The sequence below is a fragment of the Lates calcarifer genome, unplaced genomic scaffold (genome assembly GCF_001640805.2).
Source record: "Lates calcarifer isolate ASB-BC8 unplaced genomic scaffold, TLL_Latcal_v3 _unitig_1872_quiver_2040, whole genome shotgun sequence".
NCBI classification, from domain to species: Eukaryota; Metazoa; Chordata; class Actinopteri; family Centropomidae; genus Lates; species Lates calcarifer.
Genome location: NW_026115813.1, coordinates 1 through 18171, shown reverse-complemented (window position 1 = coordinate 18171; position 18171 = coordinate 1). Strand labels below are relative to the sequence as shown.

Sequence of the window (18171 nt, the reverse complement as noted above, 5' to 3'; positions counted from 1 at the left end):
AGCAGCAACTACACACATGCATGTTGTGAATTAAAGTGACAGAGAGAAATTAATAACTTAAATGCAAAACATGTTTTATTAAAAGTTGGGATTTTATTTGGTTTTGATTCTGATACTTAAAAAGAAGCATATTGTAATTACAGCACATGTATAAATGGCACATTGGACATAGACTGTACACACACACACTTGACATTTCATACCCAGCAGTATATGTAGACAGTAGACTTTTATAATCAAATCCCTCCTCCACCTCTACCAAACCTTTGGACTGCCAACATGTGATATACAACACAGCCACACACACTCTTCATGATTCATCCATGTCCTGTTCACATTGTTTCACAGCAGAAATAATCAAAGGATCAATGTTTTTATCGTCTTGTTTTACATGTGGACTCAAATATGGGAAAAGGTCATCTTTGAACAAACACTCAGTAAAAGAGTAGATGTGAGACTGAGCCGTCACATTGTAGAAAGAGACAATACCTTCCTCATAATCCACAAACACCCCCACCTTCTCTGGTTTCTTTTTCAAGGAAAGACGAATTGGTGGTGTTGTCAAAGCTGCGAACTTTTCCTCCTCATAATGTACAGTCACCCAGTAACCATTGTCTGGATTCAGCGAGAGTTTCCCCTTGCGGTTTGCGTCACCTCTTGTGATACCCAGGTCCCACCCAGTCTTGTTGCCAACCTCCACCTCCCAGTATGATTTCCCAGAGGTCAAGCTGTTGCACCCGAGGACACTTCCAAACATGTCAAACCTCTGTGGTGTATCGTCAACTTCCCGATCCTCCCCTCCATCTTTCACTTCCTTCCCATCATCAGAAAGAACGAGGCGTTGATGTGCAGTGGTTGGATCCAGCTTTACATCCACTGTTAAGGACAAATTAAAAATAATTAAATGACCTAAACAAAAAAGTCTGTATTTTCAAAGATATTGTACAGAAGAAACCGAATATATTACCCACCTGTAAACTTTTGAACTCTCTTAATTTCTGTGAGGTGAATAAACAGTGTTAGATCAGTTTGGTCAACATTTCAGCTTTTATCATTTTCCACCAATAATTTAACTGTTACCAGTGGAGGTCAGCTCCTCCAGCTTCTGTTGAATTTTCTCCATCATAATTGCTGTGATTTTTCTCATGGTCCCAAAAGACAGTGACGTGTCAAACTCCACCTCTGCCCAGTCTTTGATCCTCCTGTGATCATCCAGGTCTTGAAGAGACGGGTAGCTCTGAGAAACAAAGAGATCAACCATAGACAGCAGACAGATAAACTTACAGCAGTAGCTAATAAAGCTTCAGTAGATAATCCAGCAAAGAAGAGGTAATAATATACCAACAACAACAAAAGCAATTTAAGTAACTTCATCTTTGTTGAGCACCTGATAATGCACTCTCCTCAGAAGTCCTGAAATGCTTTGAATTTCTTCTCACCTGCAGAAAATTGATGTGATCCTCAAGTGTAGCTATATCATCCAGCTCAGAGATGGTGGTCTTGAAGCGGCTGATCTCTGCTTCTAACCCTTTTTTGAGGTCTTCTGCCTCCTTCTCCACAACCTGCCTTCTGTCCTTCAGTGGCCGAAGAGCTTGTTCCTGGGCTTCCTCCACAATGGCGAGCACAGCTGTGAACACAGCCTCAATTTCCCACCACTCATTTTCAAGCTGGTCCTGAAAATGGGAGAAAGTCAAGCACTGTCCATTCAACATTTGACCTCCCCCCCCCCTTTTTTTTTTTTTTACTTTCAAGCACTACTGAACCAAGCAACAATGGCTTTGATAACAACCCCAGAGTCAGAACTGAAGACACCTCTTGGGTGAGAGGTGAAATGTCTTCAAGTGTCCAGTTGCCCTTGATTTAACCCTTCTAGGATAACCATGACCTTGTTGACCAAGAATCATCTAGGAATCTTCTAAATAGTGTTGAATGACAACACTACTCACAATTTGACCTAATCTGTAGAGTGACTCGTGGACAGGTTTGGTTTTGAAGCCCTAAAGTCAGCCTTACTGAGACATTGTCACTGCAAGGGCCATGCATGTCATTATCAACGCCCCAAGGTGGCATCATTATGTTGGTTTAACACTGTAGTTACTTTACAGTTGCTCTATTTAACTGTCTTAGTGTTTACAAAATACTAAACTCGGTATGCTAGTTTTGACTTGGACAGAGTGATCTGACTGGCTCTTCAGTCTGTGATTAGTAATGTCCTTGGAGCTTACCTTGCAGCTCTTCAGTGATGCATTAATCTCTTCCATCTGTGATTCTCGCTTCTTAATTTTTGCTTCTAATTCTGTCTTGGCGTTTTCAAGTTCAACCTGTGATAAACCAAAAAACAAGTCAATATCCCAACTTCAAACATTCTCCTTGGTGGTATAACATGATGAAGACAGACAACTTGATACACAGTGACGTTTTCATGTGTGTACATTATGACTTAATTCATTCTTTCATAGGTTAATTCACCTTTTTCTTCTCCCATTCGTCTTCAGTAGAGACGACCTCCTCCAGACCTTCTTCCAGGCAAAGAGCACAAATGCATCTCTGCTGCTTCCTGCTGTACAGCTCCAAGGGACGTCCATGCTTCAGACAGGCCCTGTCATCCAAGTTCTTCACAGGTGCCACTAACTTGTGGCCTTTCAGTCTTTCAGTTGAAGAATGATTCTTCAAGTGGGTCTCACAATATGAGGCAAGACACACGAGGCAGGACTTCTTTGCCTTCAGCTTTTGCTCTGTGCAAATGTCACAGGCCACCTCGCCGTCCTTCCCAGTGTACAAATCATCGTTTTCCTCTGGATTCTTTTCCTCCTTAACCTTATGCTGTTGGACAATGTCTCTCAAGATGATGTTCACATCTGGGGTTCTGGTTAGAGGATTCTTGCATAGGGGGCACACCCTGTCGTTGTACCTAAAGTGGAAGTTCAGACATTTCTTGCAGAATGAGTGGCCACAAGCTGTAGTGACAGGATCCTCAAATGTATCCATGCAGATGGAGCATTTTAGATGCTTGTCCAGTGAGCAGGTCTCACTGGATGATGCAGGAGCAGAGGCCATGTCTGCTTAAAGAGAGCACAATGAGGTTACTCAGTTAGAAATTTAATAGACTTACACTTAGACAGACTTTATTGATCCCTTTGGGATGACTCCGTCTGGGAAATTACGTAATATGACAGCTGGGTTTTACAAATGTGTTATTTTTTCATGTTTTTTTTTTTTTTTTTTAAGTTTAAATGGTCATGCTTTAAAACAAACAGATGGGCACTCAAGTTGGCAACTCATACTTGAGGTGTGTTGGCCAGTGTTAGGTTCATTATCTTTGTCACGTAACATAGTTGTTCAGGGCAGTATTTTAACTTTACAGCACACTGTGACTGGCAGTGTAGACTACTTTCACACTGTGCTCTGGCTCATAAACTGAAAACATGTTAGCTTGATGATAGTCAGTTGATGTTGATAATGTTGCCATTATGTCACATCACAGGGCTGCAAAAATCTAAGAGACATATCTGAAAGTTTTGTATTTGCTTCCTTGGGCCCATATCCAATTTAACCTGTGGTGCAAACTTCACTAGACATCTCTATCATGTCCCTGTTGTAACTAATTACTTATCTCTATTATGAATAGACACTGGATGGACAGTAAAGCTCAGGACTCAGATATCCTTGCACAAATCAAGATTATAGATAACATAATGTTTCAGTGTTTATTTAGATGTACACAGAATGATTTTTTTACTGGACACATTTCAAAAGTCAAGATGACAAAGCTTATTCAGTTTTGCGCAACAGGAAATATAAGGCAGTAAAGAACTCAAAGGTATTACTGCTGCCACACCTGCTGGAAAATTCAGCTGTGTGTGTGTGTGTGTGTGTTAAATCACAAAAGTGTAAAGACTCAAGGCACAAACACTCTCGCAAACCATCAGCGAAGCAGACAAAACCTTGTCTAACACATTTTGAAACTAAGTACTTTACATGTAACAGAACAACAGTTCACTCCCTTTAAAAGAAGCATAAATAAAAGAATGTAAGTATTTTATTACCTTTTGGATACTGAAATGCTCCTTATCTCACAGGCTTCTGTCTCTTCCTCTGTACTTCCACCTGGATTGTGTGTGTGTGTGTGTGTGTGTGTCTGTCTGTCTGAGTCCTTCCTTTGGGCGTTCCTCCCTGTGTTAAGTTTCATTTCTGTTCAAAAGCCAAGCCACTCATTCCCTCATGTTGCATGTTGAGCAAGTTCACACAGATATTAAAGCAAGAGGTTTTGCCGGCGCATTAGTCAGGATTTTATATTTACAAACCTGTCGATTGCTCAATGTTAGACCAGTTTGATCAGTGGACTGACAGTAAATCCTAGCTGTAAGTATCAGTTTCAGTTTTTGGATCAAAAGCTTTAAAAGTACTGATTTCTGTTATTTTTCTCAAAATCACATCAGTGGGAAATATAATTACACACATGCAAGTGGTGAATTAAAGTCACAGTGATAAATATAATTCTAGATATAAAACATGTTTTATTAAACTTTGAGATTTTATTTCGTTTTGAGTTTGATACTTAAAAATAAGCAAATTGTAATTATAGCACATGAATAATGTTATATTGTACATAGACTAAAACAAACACACACACACACACACACAAACACAAACAAGTTTTATCATGATCAAACACAGTAGACATTTATAATTTGCTGACAGTTAATGGCATATCTCTGTCCTGATGCAGTAAATGACAGATGCAATGGAAAACTGTCACCTCTACTTTGCTTTTCTTTACTGTTAATGCCCATAAAACATCCTTTCAGGACTCACCACAAATCCCCCCTCCACCTTTTGGACTGCCAATATGTGATACCCAACCCAACCACACACACTCCTCATGATTCATCCATGTCTCAAGCACATTGTTTCACAGCAGAAATAATCAAAGGATTGCCATTTTTATCATCTTGTTTTACATGTGGACTCAAATATGGGAAAAGCTCATCTCTGAACAAACAGTCAGTAAAAGAGTAGATGTGAGACTGAGCCGTCACATTGTAGAAAGAGACAATACCTTCCTCGTAATCCACAAACACCCCCACCTTCTCTGGTTTCTCTTCCAAGGAAAGACGAATTGGTGGTGTTGTCAAAGCTGCGAACTTTTCCTCCTCATAATGTACAGTCACCCAGTAACCATTGTCTGGATTCAGCGAGAGTTTCCCCTTGCGGTTTGCGTCACCTCTTGTGATACCCAGGTCCCACCCAGTCTTGTTGCCAACCTCCACCTCCCAGTATGATTTCCCAGAGGTCAAGCTGTTGCGCCCGAGGACACTTCCAAACATGTCAAACCTCTGTGGTGTATCGTCAACTTCCCGATCCTCCCCTCCATCTTTCACTTCCTTCCCATCATCAGAAAGAACGAGGCGTTGATGTGCAGTGGTTGGATCCAGCTTTACATCCACTGTTAAGGACAAATTAAAAATAATTAAATGACCTAAACAAAAAAGTCTGTATTTTCAAAGATATTGTACAGAAGAAACCGAATATATTACCCACCTGTAAACTTTTGAACTCTCTTAATTTCTGTGAGGTGAATAAATAGTGTTAGATCAGTTTGGTCAACATTTCAGCTTTTATCATTTTCCACCAATAATTTAACTGTTACCAGTGGAGGTCAGCTCCTCCAGCTTCTGTTGAATTTTCTCCATCATAATTGCTGTGATTTTTCTCATGGTCCCAAAAGACAGTGACGTGTCAAACTTCACCTCTGCCCAGTCTTTGACATCATCCAGGTCTTGAAGAGATGGGTAGCTCTGAGAGATGAAAGACAAAGAGATCGACCACAGACAGCAGAGACAAATTGACAGAAGTACCTAACAAGACTTCAGTAGTTAACCCAGCAAAAAAGATCTAATAATATGTCTCATTGGTTGATAGGTAATTTCTGAAAGGTGTAGCCAAAAACAGCAATTTATAGTAACTTTATCTTTGTGGAGCACCTGATAATACGCACTCTCAACATCACTTGTCCCAAAAGGAGTCCTGAAATGCTTAGAATTTCTTCTCACCTGCAGGAAATGGATATGATCCTCAAGTGGTGATATATCATCCAGCTCAGAGATGGTCTTCCTGAGGCTGCTGATCTCTGCTTCTAGCCCTTTTTTGAGGTCTTCTGCCTCCTTCTCCACAACCTGCCTTCTGTCCTTCAGTGGCCGAAGAGCTTGTTCCTGGGCTTCCTCCACAATGGCGAGCACAGCTGTGAACACAGCCTCAATTTCCCACCACTCATTTTCAAGCTGGTCCTGAAAATGGGAGAAAGTCAAGCACTGTCCATTCAACATTTGACCCTTTTGTCTGTCTTATAAATTTCATTTCATCAGTAGCTTTGATGGTGTACCCAGAGAGGATTAATACCTGGGTCTCCCCACCAGTCAATCAGAACTGAGTCAGAAACAGATGAAACATTGTTGAGTATCTACAATGAAGTCCAGTTGCCCTTGATTCAGACCTTCTAGGATAATCATGACCTGGATGACTAAGAAACGTATCAGAAATGCTACATATACCACAACATACAGTTGTATTACTTCTACAAAACTGCACTTGTTTGGCCGGAATGACAACACCACTTTCAACCAGACTAAATCTGTAGAGTAACTGATTTGGTTTTGAAGAACTACATCAGTTTGTCTTCCTTGGAGCTTACCTTGCAGCTCTTCAGCGATGTATTAATCTCATTCACCTGTGATTTCTTCCTCTTAATTTTTGCTTCTAATTCTGTCTTGGCGTTTTCAAGTTCAACCTGTGATAAACCAAAAAACAAGTCAATATCCCAACTTCAAACATTCTCCTTGGTGGTATAACATGATGAAGACAGACAACTTGATACACAGTGACGTTTTCATGTGTGTACATTATGACTTAATTCATTCTTTCATAGGTTAATTCACCTGTTTCTTCTCCCATTCGTCTTCAGTAGAGACGACCTCCTCCAGACCTTCTTCCAGGCAGAGAGCACAAATGCATCTCTGCCGCTTCCTGCTGTACAGCTCCAAGGGACGTCCATGCTTCAGACAGGCCCTGTCATCCAAGTTCTTCACAGGTGCCACTAACTTGTGGCCTTTCAGTCTTTCAGTTGAAGAATGATTCTTCAAGTGGGTCTTACAATATGAGGCAAGACACACGAGGCAGGACTTCTTTGCCTTCAGCTTTTGTTCTGTGCAAATGTCACAGGCCACCTCGCCGTCCTTCCCAGTGTACAAATCATTCTTTTTCTCCTTATACTGTTGGACAATATCTCTCAGGATGATGTTCACATCTGGGACTCTGCTCAGAGGATTCTTGCATAGGGGGCACACCCTGTCGTTGTACCTAAAGTTGAAGTTCAGACATTTCTTGCAGAATGAGTGGCCACAAGCTGTAGTGACAGGATCCTCAAATGTATCCATGCAGATGGAGCATGTTAGATGCTTGTCCAGTGAGCAGGTCTCACTGGATGATGCAGGAGCAGAGGCCATATCTGTTTAAAGAGAGCACAATGAGGTTACTCAGTTAGAAATCTAGCATGTAAGTAATGTGGCAATATGGCAGTTTTGTGTCAGTCTGTTCACCAGATGGACAGTAGATCTGCTTGTATAAGGGATTATGTTAAGGCATTACAGGTGCCACACCTGCTGGAAAGGAGGAAAAGAAAAAGAGGAATAAAGGCATCAAACTGTCTGCAGAATATAGGTCAAGCTTGCTAACATTAGCCACCACAAGCTACTGGTCATACAAAACCAAATAAAACTGCAAAATCCCTGAGTGTGTTTTCTTGTTTTTCAATTCAGCTTTTCATTTGAAAGAGGAACACCCTGTTATTTTCTCTAATGGTGTTGCTTTAATGATGATAAAGTTCTTCACACCGCAACTTCAAGTGAGTTTGGGCTGACAACACCTGTGTGTGTAGAAATTACATTGTGTGTCTGTTTATTTGGATTTACACAGATTAATTTTAACTGGACATATATCAAAATTCAAGATTACAAAGCAGGTTTCTTTTTGCAAAACAAGGAAACATCACCGCTGTGGTGAGGTATTACAGGTGCCACACCTAATGGAAAATTCAGCCGTGTGTGTGTGTGTGTGTCCATCAGTGAAGCAGACAAAACCCTGCTTAACACATTTTAAGAGTGTATTACATTGCAATGCAATAGAACAACAGTCATCTGAAGTACAAGTAAAAATCAGTCACTCCCTCTAAAAGAAACCTAACTAAAAGAATGTGATCCAGTAAAAAAAAAAGAAAGTGTTTTATTACCTTTTAGTTACTGAGATGCTCCTTGTCTCACAGAGTTCTCTCTCTCTTTCTACTCCCACCTGGATTGTGTGTGTGTGTGTGTGTCTGAATCTTCCTTTGGTCATGTATTTCTGTTCAATAACCCAGCCCGTCATTTCCCTTATTCAAAGAGACATATCCACATGCAAACAAGTAACCAATTCAAATGTCTGTCTCCTGCAGGGCGTGTTGCATGGTGAGTTTGCACAGATCAAATATTGAACTTAAGTTAAATGTTTTGCTGGGGCATTGGTAGAGATTGTATGTATGCAACCCTATCTGTTGCTCTTTATTAAGCCAGTTTGACTGGTGGGCTGAGTGTGAATCGTAGCTGCAAGTTTCGCTTTTCGTTTCTGAGCTAAAAGCATGAAAGTGCTGATATATGTTTTTCTCAAAAATGTTAAGCAGAAACACATGAATGACATTTTCTCATTTTTATTCCATGAAAAAGGAAAAAGCAAAAAACATTTCAACTTTGAAATACTGTACTGCATATAATCTCACTCTGTCCATAAAATACATTACATCATCCACACAGGTATAAATTACATTCATACAATATATTCTCAGTCAGCAACTGGCCATACCCTGGATCAACTTTTATAAAATTAGTGGATTTAAACCAATTTTGTTCTTGGGGTGAACAGTTTCTTTAAATCTGTGCAAAGCATCATTAATATTTTATTTACACATAATTATTGTTTTAAATAGATAATATACAGTGAGCATTTTACAAAATGTCAACCTATTACTTAAAAGGAAATCCAACTATGGATTTTTATTAACCATTTTATAAAAGAAAAAAATCTAAATAAACTTTGTTCCAGTGCTCTTGAAGATGAGACATCAGGATGTTCATCCAATCATGATGTAGCTGTGTATAGAAATCGCTGTAGAGACAAAGGAGAGATGGCATCAGTGGCTGCTGTGCAGTATTAAAGGTCACGAAAAAGAAAATGAGTGATTAGTAAGACTGATTACTGATGTTTTGACTTTTGACCATGCTGCAGACCTGTAGGAAGTGGAGGTTGTCTTCAGTCTGTGAAAGCTGCTCCAACTCAGTGTTTTTCCTCTGCAGCTCAGATATTTCTTCTTCCAGCTGTTGGACCAGCTCTTTATTTTGTGCCCATGCCTCTTTTGGATTTTCTCCACTGCGGTCTACAGAGAGCTTGATTTTCTCAACTTTACTCACTCGCTCTTGAATCGCCTGCTGAAGCTTGATCCTTATCCGTTTTAGTTTGACCTGTGGAAAAATATTGTGTCAGCAGAGCTATGGAGACAGTGTAATTCATGTTAAATAAAAGCAATTCTCATGTCATTGCTGACCACACCCTCATCACAATAAATCAGTTGTGGTATTTTTGTATAAATGTGAAATGAAATGAAAGCAAGTTTGAAATAATTATGTCGTGCCAGTGGTTTTTGCCCTTGTTTCTTACAATTAAGACCAGATGTTCTTGAAACTTTTTTGCTTACTGCCATACAAATGATGTTTATGTGATGATGAACAATTGTTGAAAGCTTCAGCATAGCATTCAGTTTCTCAGCACCCCCACAAACATGAAACCATAAACATGCACAAGCAGATTTACCACCAGTTTGGTAAAAAGCAGTGTAGAGGCTTCCAGTATTGTGTATAGTGACTGTATAGGGAATGATTTAAACCAAGACTGTGCAGCTTTTCCTGAACAGCAGCCATTGCAGCTAGCAGAGAGTAATGGGATAATGCTATGTTTGGATCATAGCCAAACAGTAGTTTAGCATTTAGCTAAAACGCTAAGCTACTGTAACAGTAGCACAAGCAGAAAAGAGGAATAAAGTCTGCAAACTGTCTGCAGTATATAGGTCAAACTTGCTAACAGTAGCCATCACAAGCTACTGGTCATACCAAACCAAATAAAACCCAGTGAGTGTGTTTTATTGCTTTTGAATTCAACTTTTCATTTGAAAGAAGAATACTCTGTTATTTCCTGTCGCTTTAATGATGATAAAGTTCTTCAGAAGAAATATTCTACTGATGCTATTGTTACACAACAACAATTGCCTGACTCAGTGTTTCCACCTGCAATGCTTTTAATAGACCATACCTTCTTCTTCGCAGCTTCTTTGTTAATGGGAATAATGTGATGGCCTCTATGTTCTGTGTGGGCACACATAGCACAAATGCATGTTTGGTCACTCCTGCAGAACCTGTTCAGCTGCTTCCCATGCACTCTACACACAGAGTCCTCCATGTTCTTCACCACACTGATCAGAAGATGGCGCCCAAGAGCTTCGCTTTGGTAATGTGGCTCCAGATGAGCGTCGCAGTACGAGGCCAGGCACACCAGGCAGGACTTGACTGCACGACGTTTTGTCGGGCAGAAATCACAGGGAACCTCTCCGGCTTTTAAAGGCACAGTTGTATCTTCAGTCTGTGTTGTTGGGTCAGTTTTGAGCTGTGGCCTGGTGGGGAAGACAGCCATGCAGAGGGGGCACTGACAGGCCCCATGGATCCTCCAGTATTCTCCTATACAGCCCAGACAGAAGCAGTGTCCACAGGGGAGGGAAGCCGGGTTTGTGAACTCATCCAGACAGATACAGCACTTGGGAGGCTCTGACATTAGGTCAAAGGTTAATGTCTGTCTTTGCATGTGTGCACACATACATGCATGTAACCTGCCTGCTTGGTGTGACACTAGTTTGCATAGATAATGTTGTATTCCACTTAATGCTGAGCACAGGAAATCTGTAGAGAAAGCAAAATCTTGTATTAGCAGACACCTGACTTTCAAAATTCTTAATTTGGTGTAGTCGACAGGTTTTCAGAACAGTTAACCACAACATTTTTGTCACACCTGACACAGAAAGCATCAGGAATATTTTATGTAACCATGTACTTAGAAGGAGCATGAAGTGCTTAACTGTGTAGTGTAGTGTTTAGGCACTGAGATTGTTAAAAGAAGGTCTTTCAGTGAGAAGAACCAGCACCCTGATTCTGGGACATAGTAGTCTGGAGGGGATTGGTGATTTCATGGGCAGTGGAAAAACACAGTTGACCACAGTCACTACATTTTCAAGTGGAAAGGGATGCAGGCTGAAGAGGATGACAATAAATGGTTATCTGCTAAATTATGTAAACATTCACGAGTAGAAGAGTGTGTTGTTGTTGTAAGTTCTCACAGCTGCTGCAGGCATCAACACAGCTGTTTACAACTTGTCTTCCATTCTTGCTCACTATATGTAAAACTGTCCAGGATAATAGATTTATTTATAAAAGACAATATATGACTTTGGTATCAGTTTAACAAGTAAGGAGGGATCATCCACAACAAGCTGTGTGATTATAAAAAATAATTAATAACACAGGCTAATCACCCCTCTATTACTAGAACACTGATTAATAATGCAATACAGACACAAATAAGCCTCTTAAATTAGCACCTCAGCCTCTCATTAATCTTAATAGCAGTTGGTCTGAGTTGGTGTTTGGTCCCGGAGGTAAAATTAAAGGTGAAAACTTCAGAAATACTTTAAACATTACAGCTCACTTGGCTTTTGATCCTCATAAGGGCCATCCAACAACACTTTAAAAGTACATGTACATAGGCTATACACATATAAGGCAGTTGAGGTCAGCTCAACAGTTAGTGGGGCATTCACACTTGCATCATACTGTATGTGACGGTGAATGAGATGTACAGTTAAGAGCAACTGTATGTGATTGTGTATGTGATATGTGATGGCCAATCAGATGGTTTTCTGAGTCAGGTGAGTGGTGTGACTTGTGTTGGGTGTAGGTGACATCGGTTCGTCCACAGTGCAGAGAAGTTCAAGTCTTTATGTGGCAGAGTTTGTCACAATCACACAAGTAAGACTGGATAATCCTGTTTATACTGATCAAAATCAGCAGTGTTGAATATTTTTCAAGAGAAAATACTCAGTCAGTGGAGACTCTCTGTTGGCACTCTCTTTGTTAACACTGAAATACGTAATATTCTCCTCCCATAACAAGTATGAGCCATAACCTGGTACAGCTGGAATGAATAACCCCCGGCTATGAGTGTAAATCACAGACTGTATACGGTGTTCATTCAGAAGAGTCATGAGCCTCCTACGTCAGAGCCATGTGGTAATTTCAAAATATTGCAAATCCTCCAGCCAATCAGAATTGAGCACTCTCTGTGATCATGGTGAAAGATTTACCCAAAATTGTGACCGTTGTCAAAAGAATATACAGTAAAAATGTTTAAAGTGGAGTTGGTTGTAAAGTTGTTGTGACATGCTAGTCTAAACATCCTGAGCGGCTTCTTCTTTCTCTTAGTCCTTACTTATGAGAAATATAAAGAATGTAAACAAACTCTTGTACATGTCAGCACACAGCTTGTTGCTTTCATTTGACAAAAGTCGACCACAATAATCAAAACTTCACTTCTGTATGACACAGTTAAAATTTATATATAAAACTCACATACCTGTCTTTCCCAGCAATGAGCTTGTGTTTCCTAAGGCTCTGTCAGTGTTGCGTTACACTCTTATCAGTTGGTTCCTCCTCTAAATAGGTGACGACACGCCTATCACTGCTGGCAACGAGGGCGGTTCTACTCGACCCTGTAATTTCCTGGATGCTCATAAACTCATATATGCCTGATAAAGCAGGGGTTGATGTTTCCTCAGGTGAAGCTCCAAACAAGGCAACAAAACCATGTTTATTTCAGCAGTAATGCAATACACACATATTACCTTTATTCAGCTTTTATTCTAGTGAGGAAAGATGTTCTTTGAAACATTTGACAGGATGCAAAGTAATTTATTATGTACACTACCTGATTATACCTTCACCTGACAAGTGCATTGATTTTAATTCAAGTGTAAACTGACACTAAACCTTCCTGAACCTAGGCAACCTAACCAAGCACAATAGGCCTGTCAAGCTTCAGACTTTTCTAAATGTTGAAGTGGTGCATATGGGGTTGTAGCAGTGCTCAACACATGAAGAATTTGAAAAATGGCGACCTCTTTCTTTTAAGCCCTTCCAAAACCAAGACACCTGGTGTCCTGGATGTAAGTGAACTTGAAGGAAAAATCATTATGAACAAGCTAAGCAGTGAAACAGCATTACACTGTGTCTAATCAGGATGCATTTCAGCCATATTTTTCAGTTGTTTGTTGCACACACAGTCTGACAGAACAGATACAGGTATTTCAATCAATGAAGTTGTCCATATAGGCTGGTGTTTCACTTGTGCAGAAATGCGTCCCAAATTCTTTTTACATTTCAAATCTATTTTCTTTATGCACATAAGACACATCATATCTTTTAGTCCTAAGTGAGTTTTGACCTTAGAAGAATTTTCTACTGTTTCTACTGTTACTGCAATACTAAGGGCTCTGATTTCTTTGCTCCACTGTACAGATAGAAATATGGGTACAGTTTCTCTGTAAAAGACTCTCCTATGAAAGAGTAAATGTGCAGCTTCTGATTCACTTCATAAAAAGAGACTCTTCCTTCCTCATAGTCCACATAAACTCCTACATTTCTTGGCCTGGGACACAGGTTCAGGACTGTGTAGGGTGTAGAATGAACTTGATAACCAAAACCACTCTTTTCTATCGCAAAGAATCCATTTTCTCTTTTCACAGTCTTTGTCCCTGCTCTGCTAACTGTTTCCTTGGCAACACCAACATCCCAGTCGTTTCTAAAGCCCACTTGGACTTCCCAGTAGTGCCGCCCAGAGGTGAAGCCCTTCGTCCCTAAAACCATGGGACAATCAAACCTGTCTAAGTTTAAGTCATCAGACGATGAGGGGCTTGCATATTTGGAGTACTTCAATCGTTTCCCAGATTCAGTCACCACAAGGTAGCTACCAGCAGTGGCTTGGTCGAACGTGACTGACTCTGGAAAAAAAAAAAGTCTAGTTAAAGCTGCCGTCTTTAGTTATAATTACTGAATTTTAAACAGGAAGACCAAATCATATGTTATGTGTGATCTCACCTTTATACTGCTTCATTCTGGTCAGCTCTGTTAAAAGTGAAAACACAGTATAGTTATGGGAAACTCATGATATAGAGACATCTTCACGAATGAATGCGAACGCAGCAGATATTTACCTGTGTTTGTCAGAGTTTTCAGTTCTGTTTGAAAAGTGTGGACAAGATAAGACATGGCTCTCCTTACTGACTGCATGCACAGGTCTGAGTAAACCCTGATCTTTGACCAGTCCTTGGTGTCAGATATGGTGCTCAGGGCCTGCAAAGTCTGAAATGATTCACCAACACATGATCATGAGTGGCATGGGGCTATATTTATTTTGCTAAACCCAACCATTTGCACCCAAGCAGACATTTTCTACTCATCATGTGCTTTGACAGCCTGTCACAAAAAAGCTTAGTTCACCTTCTGAAGAGCAGAAGTCACTCTCTTGCCCAAAATCAGAGGGGAACGTCGATACCACACCCATTTCTGTGCAGTGCATACAGTTGGAGCCAGCAGCCAGTTAGCTTATCTTAGCTTAGCTTAAAGACTGGAAATGGGGAAGCCACCTACTAGCACCTCCTAACACCTTTTTACAGATTAAAATTATGAGATATGATGTGGTTGTTAGTGAGCTTGAGCAGTGATGGTAGGCAGTACAGTTGGACATAGCCACGCGATTTCCAGTCTTTATGCTAAGCTAAGCTAACAGTCTGTTGGGTGGTGACAATGTTCTCATCTAACTCTTGGTAAGAAAGTAAACAAGTGCATTTTCTTAATGTTAAACTAGTTCCTTTAATACATACACCACATGGACAACCTTTTGGCCAAAGGGAGGCGGGGATGTACTAACCTGCCAGAAGTTGAAGGTGGTCGTCATTCTGCGAAAGATCATCCAGCTCCGAATGCGTCCTTTGCAGTTCTGCGATTTCCTCCTGCAGCTCTCGAATCCTTGTTTCATCTTTTTCTTGTGATTTTCTCAGCTTTGTCTCTATGTTCAGTCTTAGTTTAGTTTGCATCTCTTGTACTTCATTCATCAGAGTATTGAAGAGCCTATCACTGTCATCAATCTCTCTCTGTGCCTTCTCCTATAATCATAAATCATGTCATTAGCAAAGATTTATATTAATGTATAATTGTACATGTACAGAATCTGCCTCAATACTCACTCTGGTCATTTCAGAGGAAACTGTAAATTCATGTATCTTTTCCATTCTTTCCTCAATCATCATTTTGATCTTTGCTTTCTTGGACTCAATATTTTCCTGAAATGTAGAATTCAAAGGCAGCGATTCAATAATTAAAGCCATTTTTCTTGTAAGGTTCAGTTTACTCTCATAATATACGAAAATTAAAAAATGAACTGTCTTACCTTCTGCTGAGCCCTTCTTCTTCCACAGGCACTGTCTCATGGTCTTTGTGGTCTGTCTCACTGCACAGCAGACAGATGCACACCTGCTCATCCCGACAGAAAAGCTCGAGGATCCTTTCATGCTTATCACATATCCTCTCCTCCAGGTTCTCCACCGGTCGATCAGCTTGTGTCTCATCAGGGAGGGAACTCTTTGGTGAGGCTCCAGGTGGGCTGCGCAGTACGACGTCAGACACACCAGGCATGACTTCTGGGCCTTGAATTTTCCTTCTGTGCACACGTCACACTTCACTTGCCAGGGTCCATCAATGATTTCAGGTGTCTCCACTTTTCTCCTCTTTATTTGGACCGAAATCTCCTCGATGACCGTATTTGTGGAGATCTCAGGCCTGCTGTAGAATCGTTTATTACAACTTGGGCAGTGGCATAACTCACTGTTGTCCCAGTGCTTGCTAAGGCAGGTTTTACAGAAGTTGTGACCACATGGTGTGGTGACTGGGTCGCTGAAGACATTCAGACAGATCGAACACTGGAAATGATCCTCTGGCAATGAGGCAAGGATACTGAGTGATGACATTATGGGATCTCTGTGGGCAAAAATGCGATTTATATGCATTATATGTGTTTTATTTTTAGGTTTTTTACATCATGTGCAGCATGACATAACCCAAGGTTTTTAACTTGAACTGAACGGAGACACAAAAATTAAGAAAAAAGTTTTGAAAAGTTAGATAAGTCTGCAGAATTAAGTCTATTTTTAGGCTGTTTACAATGTGAATCCAGACACACCCGATGAGTCATTTTCACATGAATCAGCTTGCACATATTAATCCTGCATCACATTCTTACAGTTCTGTGTTTTAACTGCAAAAACGGTAAAATAAGCCATAAGAATTACTTACCTAACACTCTGTAGTTCTGTACCTTCCAGAAACCTGAGCTGTCTTTCACGTTCAAGACCATATGCAGTAATTAAGGCACTGCAAACTCAATACTCATGTCTTACAAGAGAATGGATATAGACGAGTCCTGGGAAGCTGGGGCAGCTCCAGTCACATCAAGGGGCGGGCAGACTGGCATCATTTTCCTGAAATGAAACTTACTGTATTTCATTCATGAAGCCAGAATATTTGAGAGAACATTTATTGTTGTAAACCATGAATACATTTCTTTTACAGCATACAATATCAAGATCAGTCACACTTAAGTAAAAACCAACATGCAGTTATGAAATTTGACGTAAAAACTACACTTTCTTTTGTTTTTTTGACATGCTATGTATTTAAAAGGACAGTTCATTTTAGGAAATATGTACTCTTGCCAGAAGTTTTATGAGAAAACTAATACTAATCAACCACTCTGACATCTGTTTATACGAGGCTACCACCAGCAGTGGGTTAGTTTAGCTTAGCATAAAGACTGGAAGCAGCTAGCCTGGCTCTGTTCACTGATAACAGCAATTAACATGTTATATCATGTTTATAACAAGGTGATATTACAATATCAGTTAGTGAACTCCAGAGGTGCTTTAGATTTTTGTGACTTTTCATTAGAGCCATACTAACTGTTACCATTGTTTCCTGTCTTTATGCTAATAGCTAACCATCCTGTAGCTCAAGCTTTATATTTAGCACACAGACATGAGAGTGGTATCAATCTTTTCATCCAACTCACAGCAAAAACATAAGTAAATGTATTCCCCAAAATGTCAAACCAATACCTTACTGACTGATCTGTATAAATGCTAGTAGGCAGTTTGTGGGGGAAGCAAACAATCAGAAATTTTGAACCAGCCCCTCCAGGTCTTGTGAAACTTCAATGAACTGATATGAATGCATAAAGTGTACAATTAACGTATTTGTTGAGCTACATTATAAATGTAATAAATATACATAAAACATAAAAACACAGGGTTTTGTTAAAACAGGTATGCCTACTACAAATACAGTCTGTTTTTTTTTCAGTGTTTTCACTGTCGTTCTTAGCTTTGCTTGATCACAGCTTTCTCATTCACAGGACAGATCACCATGGTATCAGAGGCTTTGTCGCAGCAGTACAGATAGAAAATGGCAGAATCTTCTCTGTGAATGTATCTTTGAACGTGTAAATATGGGTCCGAGCTCTCACGTCATAGAATGACAGTTGCCCCTCGTAGTCCACGTACACACCCACTCGCTTGGGCTTGGGGTCGAGGGGAGCTGTAATGGTGGAGATGTTGACACCGGTAACCCTGGCCTTTCTTCATGGCAAGAGCCCAGTAGCCTTGAGTGGTGCTTACAGAGATCCTGCCCTTTCTGTTGACAGAAGACCTGGCTACTCCCAGGTACCAGTCATCCTTGTCCCCCACCTGGACCTCCAGTAATGTCTCCCAGAGGTGAAACCCTCACGGCCCAGGACAATGACCACCGTGTCAAAGCGGTCAGGGTGGTCTGGGAGGTCCTGCCACGCTCCCAGGTGTCTCACCTGATGTCTGTCCTGAGAAAGCTGCAACCATGGGTTGGCTGTGTCAGGGTCCAGAGTGACATCCACTGCAGAAGCATAAGA

General features: G+C 40.5%; 5 protein-coding genes across 10 annotated transcripts; all 5 read right to left on the bottom strand.

Moving 5' to 3' along the window:
- Window positions 1-71: 71 nt before the first annotated feature.
- LOC108891078 (E3 ubiquitin-protein ligase TRIM39) lies at window positions 72-8384 on the bottom strand. Of its 6 annotated transcripts, XM_051067665.1 has the most exons (8): window positions 8285-8362; window positions 7357-7504; window positions 2470-2911; window positions 2226-2321; window positions 1440-1673; window positions 1081-1237; window positions 972-998; window positions 72-876 (listed from the first exon to the last, which is right to left on the bottom strand). In XM_051067665.1, exons 2-8 carry the CDS (start codon window positions 7500-7502, stop codon window positions 311-313), a joined length of 1668 nt encoding a protein of 555 aa, XP_050923622.1. In that variant the 5' UTR covers window positions 7503-7504; window positions 8285-8362; the 3' UTR covers window positions 72-310. The 6 variants fall into 6 exon arrangements, with proteins under 6 accessions (XP_050923622.1, XP_050923624.1, XP_050923623.1 ...); XM_051067667.1 differs by lacking the exons at window positions 972-998; window positions 1081-1237; window positions 1440-1673; window positions 2226-2321; window positions 2470-2911 and adding exons at window positions 5542-5568; window positions 5651-5798; window positions 6054-6287; window positions 6692-6787 and having other exon boundaries at window positions 6936-7504; window positions 8285-8384; XM_051067666.1 differs by lacking the exons at window positions 1081-1237; window positions 1440-1673; window positions 2226-2321; window positions 2470-2911 and adding exons at window positions 5651-5798; window positions 6054-6287; window positions 6692-6787 and having other exon boundaries at window positions 6936-7504; window positions 8285-8384.
- A 337-nt stretch (window positions 8385-8721) lies between these two features.
- On the bottom strand, window positions 8722-12872 carry LOC108891076 (E3 ubiquitin-protein ligase TRIM47). Its single transcript, XM_018688200.2, has 4 exons — window positions 12757-12872; window positions 10390-11030; window positions 9315-9545; window positions 8722-9192 (listed from the first exon to the last, which is right to left on the bottom strand). Exons 2-4 carry the CDS (start codon window positions 10945-10947, stop codon window positions 9166-9168), a joined length of 816 nt encoding a protein of 271 aa, XP_018543716.1. The 5' UTR covers window positions 10948-11030; window positions 12757-12872; the 3' UTR covers window positions 8722-9165.
- A 148-nt stretch (window positions 12873-13020) lies between these two features.
- Window positions 13021-14554, bottom strand: LOC108891074 (E3 ubiquitin-protein ligase TRIM39). Its single transcript, XM_018688198.2, has 3 exons — window positions 14393-14554; window positions 14277-14303; window positions 13021-14179 (listed from the first exon to the last, which is right to left on the bottom strand). The coding sequence occupies exons 1-3, from the start codon at window positions 14466-14468 to the stop codon at window positions 13653-13655; spliced, it is 630 nt and encodes a 209-aa protein (XP_018543714.1). The 5' UTR covers window positions 14469-14554; the 3' UTR covers window positions 13021-13652.
- Window positions 14555-15623: 1069 nt separating this feature from the next.
- LOC108891075 (E3 ubiquitin-protein ligase TRIM47-like) lies at window positions 15624-16666 on the bottom strand. The gene is given in 3 exon segments (XM_018688199.2): window positions 15624-15787; window positions 15790-16214; window positions 16530-16666. Coding segments are annotated over 2 exon segments (579 nt in total). The 5' UTR covers window positions 16205-16214; window positions 16530-16666.
- A 983-nt stretch (window positions 16667-17649) lies between these two features.
- Window positions 17650-18168, bottom strand: LOC127139615 (E3 ubiquitin-protein ligase TRIM39-like; the record flags this gene model as incomplete). The annotated part of the gene is given in 4 exon segments (XM_051067664.1): window positions 17650-17822; window positions 17825-17848; window positions 17851-17982; window positions 17985-18168. Coding segments are annotated over 4 exon segments (513 nt in total), but the record flags the coding sequence as incomplete, so codon positions are not given.
- Window positions 18169-18171: the final 3 nt, after the last annotated feature.